Raw genomic sequence first — 5601 nt, forward strand, 5'->3', positions numbered from 1 at the left:
CCCGTCCATGGTTGTCAACCCAAGATGCATCTGGTGGCATACAGTTCTCTGAAGTAACAAAGAAATTTTTCCTTTTAGGTCAAGTTGTTGCTAAAGCACTTCAAGATGGAAGGGTCTTAGATCTGCACTTTTCTAAAGCCTTCTATAAACTTATTCTGGGAAAGGTAACTGATTTTGGAATGAACTTCACACAAGCTTGCAACATCTAGTAAGATGTATAATGAGAGGGCCAATATAACTGACTTAGTCTCACTACTTGCTTATAATCTGTCTTTTTAGGAACTTTATCTCTACGACATACAGTCACTTGATCCTGGGCTTGGCAGGGTGCTGCATGAGTTTCAAGCACTAGTTAACAGGAAGAAAAAATTGGAATCGGTCTGTGAAGGGAATTCTGAGTTGGAACAAGGATTAAGCTTTCGAGATTCTAGAATTGAGGATCTTTGTCTTGATTTTACTCTTCCTGGATATCCTGATATTGTTCTTGCTTCAGGGTTTGATCACACCATGGTAAAACATTGCTTGACATTTTGCATTGCAGTTTTCATTTTAACTTCTGTTGCTAGAATATAAACTTAATATTTTCATCCGTTTTGGTAGGTAAATATGAGAAACCTGGAGGATTATGTTTCACTTACTGTTGATGCAACTGTGAAGTCTGGAATTTCAAGACAGGTGGAAGCCTTTATATCTGGCTTTAACCAGGTCTCTCGCTCTGTCTTCATAGTAGTTAAAATACCTTGCAGTAGAATAATCAAGCCATGCAAATACGCTAGTATTTCATTTTCATTGTTTGGACAATATGCTCCTGCCTAATATTTGTTTCTTCTACTTTTGTTTCATCAAAAGGCTAACTATTTTGTCACCTTTTTTTGACATATTTGTCCATTAGAATAATTTGACTCATTAGAAGGATAAAAATCCGCGAACCCAAGTTACATCATTCCATTATATGGGTTGTCTGCTGTTGTGTACGGTTCCTTCGTTTTGTGGTATTATTAATAATTTGAGGTCTGTGATCAGCTATTATGGTATTTAAAACCATTTCAGGTTTTATAATTTTTGCTTATGCTCCCAGGGTCATTGCAAATATCTGTTGTAGTTTATAGCTTATCTTTGTGTCTGATGTTGGCATCAACATTTTCTTGTACTTCATTATGTATCCTTATTTTCATTGTGCTTTTAAATGCTAAAATATGTGAGAGTTAGAACTGGGCTTCACAGAGGTGCACTCATAATCTTTCCATTTCATCCGTTATGATTTAGCTGCACTGGAACATGGGAAAAATGGGATATATATTGTCAGAACTAGGTTGTGTCTATACTGTCAAAGTCATTTCTGATTTGTTTATACATTCTAGCCATCGAGATCAATGTACTAAATATTAAGTTTTCTTTAGGATTTACTGTTTATAAAACTATTTGGGATTCTCAATATTTTTTTTAAACTTGCAGGTTTTTCCCATTGAGCATCTTCAGATTTTTTACGAAGAGGAACTTGAGCGTATGCTTTGTGGAGAGGATGATTCTTGGGCTGTATGTGTAATTTGTCTTAATCAATTTACATATATGTCCTTTTCTATTTAGAGTGGGGAGAAAACAATTTTTTTGTATAAAATGGTTTAATTGTAGTAATGTCTTGTTAGCAGATCAATGAGCTTGCAGATCACATTAAGTTTGATCACGGTTACACTGCTAGCAGTCCTCCAATTGTTAACGTAAGAATACATGTCCTTTAAGATTTTTTATTTTTTGTTCTGAATCATTTAATTTTGACTGAATCTCTTTGATTGAGGACTCAGTTGTTGGAAATTATCCGAGAGTTTGACCACGACCAGAGACGAGCATTTCTGCAGTTCGTGACTGGCACACCTCGGCTTCCTCCAGGAGGATTGGCATCTCTCAATCCAAAGTTGACTATCGTCCGAAAGGTGTGAAGATTATACTGATACACTATTTTTCACCATGGTTTTTACACTTAAGATGTCCTTTTTTTTTTTTTTTTAATGTGTTTATATTCTTGTGTGTTTAACAGCATTGTAGCAACCAAGCAGACTCAGACCTACCTAGTGTGATGACATGTGCAAATTACCTTAAGCTACCTCCTTATTCATCAAAAGTACCGTATCAGTTTTCTGTTTAAACTTTTAAACACTTGAAACAAACATTAAAAAAAGATCAAAATATATTCTTAACAATTTATTGAATTTCAGGAAAAGATGAAAGAGAAGCTCTTGTATGCCATAACAGAGGGTCAAGGATCTTTCCACCTTTCATGACTTCATTCTCTTGACTGGATCTGTATTTGGATTTTGAAGGTGTAATTATTAGGGTTACTATAGCAATGTAGATAAGGGTGTTAACTAGCTGCTGGAAGTTCTGGTCGCAAGAAGTTACTTGGGGACAAAGCTCATGTCTTCACTGACTACAATTGTTGGGGGGTGTATATAGCCTGCTGATAGTTTAGCTGTTTATTGGTGGCTTGTGTCCGTTGTATAGAAACGGAGGGCAAGTTAAGTAGTCATGCTTTGATATTTTTTGTACAGTATTTTGTATAGGGACCTTAACGATTAATATCCGTTTACATGCAGTGAAAATAGTAGTCTCCTATCTTTGCTGCCATTGCTACATCTGCGGTTATATTTATTTATATCATATGATTTTCCATGAACAAATTTCATTGCACTTTTTACTTACATTCATTTATATTACATTGTGACTGGACAGTTGAAATGTCTTGAAAACTTGACCTAGCAGGTACTAGGTAGCTATGTCAAGTTTAATAGAAACTTTGATGTCTAAGGGGGTGTTTGGATTGGTGGTGTAAGGTGAATTGGAATGTAATACACTAGTTAGATTTTAAAAAATGAACATTCATCCAATTCTATACCACTAGTTCAAACAAACCTTGAAGTAGCTAACGAAGATGTTGGGATTTCCCTAACAAGTAAATCCACAAACTAGGAGTTAAGCTGATGATTTTATTTGCAGATGGGATGCCTTCTGTCTGGCATATCCATGCCTTGCATTCTCTTGAAGTTGTTATTTTGAATTGCACCATTGCCATTTCTTTATGTTTCTACCTTAGAAGAATACATGTGCCACCCCTGCCATTTAAATTCTAAGATTTTTTTATCAATAGATAATGGAAACAAAAATGTTTTGCGCACATAGCACATACTGTTTCGTACACATGTGATAACTTAATTGTGTGTAAAAATATGATTTATTAAGTTGATTAGATAATTAATTTAGATCATCTTAAAAATTGTGGTTAATTGTGCATTTAAATTGACTACTTTCTTTTGCTATGATTTGAATTATTCATCAACACAATTAGGAGTGTGTAAAATATATGATTAATTGGATTTTATTGATAAATTGGATTGCTCTGCGTCAAAAAATCTAAACTAATTAAATGGATCATGAATTGAATTACATATTTAAAATAAGTCAGTTAACCAAATTTAATTCAAAAACCGACTCAACCATTTTAATTTTTTTTAACTTCAATTGAGAATTTTTCTTGAAAAAAAAAATTTCGGAAAATTTTTTACATCTATTTTTCTCGAAAAAAATTTCAAAATGCTAAACTGGTTTATATTTATAAATCAATATTAAACCGGTTTAGAATTGAATTGAAATTGATTAGAAAATTAACTAGTTTTTATAAAAGTGGTTTTTAAGAAGTGAACAAAACCATTAATATGTACAATTCAGCTTTTTGAACTATAAACACTCCTAAATACAACTAAATTAGTTACATTTTTACACATGATTAATGAAATGTAAGTGTAAAAAAAAATAGTGTTGACGTATTTTTTGTTGTTACTGTTAATCACAACTTTAGATAATAACAATCAATTTTTGAATTTCAAAGTTGTAATTCTATTAATTAGGGATAACAATTAAACTCAGATCTATTGGGTACTCATAAAAAAAACTCACAGTGAATAGGATAAAAATCCGCATAATGGGTATGAGTATGAGGACGAGTAATTACCCACAAAATTATGCGGGTATTTGTGCGGGTATGGGTAATATACTATCCACCCCGCCCCGCACCTGCACTTATATAAATATATTATTTATTTATTTATTTATTATATTAGTGTGTAGTTTAATTAATTGTTTTATTTTATGTTTTAACATCTATTAATATCAATGGACCGCTATAATATTTATAATTAAAACATAAACGTTTGCAAATTTTTTAAGAATCTAATATGATAAATAGGTAAATAATTGTGATTTTATTTATAACTAATAGTTATATTTTATTAATCGTGACTTTATAATTATACTTGCAACTTTGTATCAATTATCTCAGATAATATTGTCGTATGACTTGCAACTTCATAAAATATTGTTATGAATATTGAAATATGTATTGTAACAAGTGTTCATTTGAAATATTTTGAGTTAGAAAATATTTTGGTTTATAATATTTTATGATTGAATTTAAGATATTTGAATAATTTTTAAATTTAATCACAATAATATTATTTATTTATCAATTTTTTTAGCTAAAGCATGAGTAATGTATATGTGTACGAGCACTTAAATATCAACGGTACGTATATTAAAGTTGATACTCAAGAGAGTACATATACGGGTATGAGTATTTTTTTTAAATCGCGGTTGTGGAGACGGGTAATATAGTATCCTACCAAAATCTTACCCATTGCCATCCTTATTGTTAACTCACTTTTTTGCAAAGCTTCAGCATGGTTACCAAAGTCAAAATAAAATCAAAACAAACTAAAATAAAATACTAAAAATTTGTGGCAGGGTTACAAAGTGTAACATGTGGTTTATAAGTGCAATTTTGATTAGTGGGTGAGTCTGTTATTAGACTTCTAAAACAAACCAAAAAGTGTCAATTTACATCAAACTAATGCTAATGCTAATGGTAGAATATAACAATCGACGTTGCCATCTAAAAACAAAACTTGATGGTCCTAAATATATTTACCGCAAATACATTCTCATCTTATGAAAAAACAACACAACTCAATATTAGAATTTTAAATCATTTTTAAATATCAATCTAATATAAACCACCAAATGAAATAATACTTACTTCAGAAACCACAATATATAATTTTATATCTAAAAATCATAACAAAAGAGAAGGCAGAAATAATTTATATTTAAAAAAAAAAACTTTTATAGGGAGAGAAAAGGAAATAAATAAAATGGTCTAAAAAAGGAAAGAGAAAAAAAAACAAGAGGATGGAATACCAAAAACGTAGCTAGTTTCAAATCCATCATTTTATTACAACACCAAATCAAATCACCAACTTCAACTTAACTTCCTTATCCACACAAACACATCACAACACAACTCTTGTTTTCCCCAAATGGAGAAGGAGAAGAAGAACCAGCCATGAACATTACTCTACTACAACCACTTCACCACTACCCTTCTTCATTCAACTTCACCAACTCCAAAACCAAAGCCACTAACAACTCTTTCTCAATTAACTACACAAACCCCTCAGACACAACAATAACAACAAACTCAAAAACCGAACCACGCGACCAAAAGCTTCTAACACTTTTACAACAAAGAAAAAAAGAAGAAGCTTGGCTTGCATA

The 5601-nt window shown here is 31.5% G+C and overlaps 2 protein-coding genes across 4 annotated transcripts in view; both read left to right on the forward strand.

The window, feature by feature from the left end:
- Nucleotides 1-2675, forward strand: part of LOC101488306 (E3 ubiquitin-protein ligase UPL4) — a 10372-nt gene extending 7697 nt beyond the window's left edge. For all 3 annotated transcript variants that reach the window (XM_004497403.4, XM_027334049.2, XM_004497402.4), the window contains exons 12-19: nt 1-164; nt 280-510; nt 601-705; nt 1456-1536; nt 1650-1718; nt 1803-1931; nt 2036-2119; nt 2214-2675. In XM_004497403.4, coding sequence (XP_004497460.1) covers nt 1-164; nt 280-510; nt 601-705; nt 1456-1536; nt 1650-1718; nt 1803-1931; nt 2036-2119; nt 2214-2279 — 929 coding nt within the window. In that variant the 3' untranslated portion in view covers nt 2280-2675. The remainder of the gene's footprint in view (nt 165-279; nt 511-600; nt 706-1455; nt 1537-1649; nt 1719-1802; nt 1932-2035; nt 2120-2213) is intronic.
- A 1858-nt stretch (nt 2676-4533) lies between these two features.
- The window catches only part of LOC101488866 (pentatricopeptide repeat-containing protein At3g09650, chloroplastic), a 3698-nt gene continuing 2630 nt past the window's right edge, over nt 4534-5601 (forward strand). Inside the window, exon 1 of the mRNA XM_073367278.1 lies at nt 4534-4615. Coding sequence (XP_073223379.1) covers nt 4534-4615 — 82 coding nt within the window. The remainder of the gene's footprint in view (nt 4616-5601) is intronic.

The sequence above is a fragment of the Cicer arietinum genome, chromosome 4 (genome assembly GCF_000331145.2).
Source record: "Cicer arietinum cultivar CDC Frontier isolate Library 1 chromosome 4, Cicar.CDCFrontier_v2.0, whole genome shotgun sequence".
NCBI lineage: Eukaryota > Viridiplantae > Streptophyta > Magnoliopsida > Fabales > Fabaceae > Cicer > Cicer arietinum.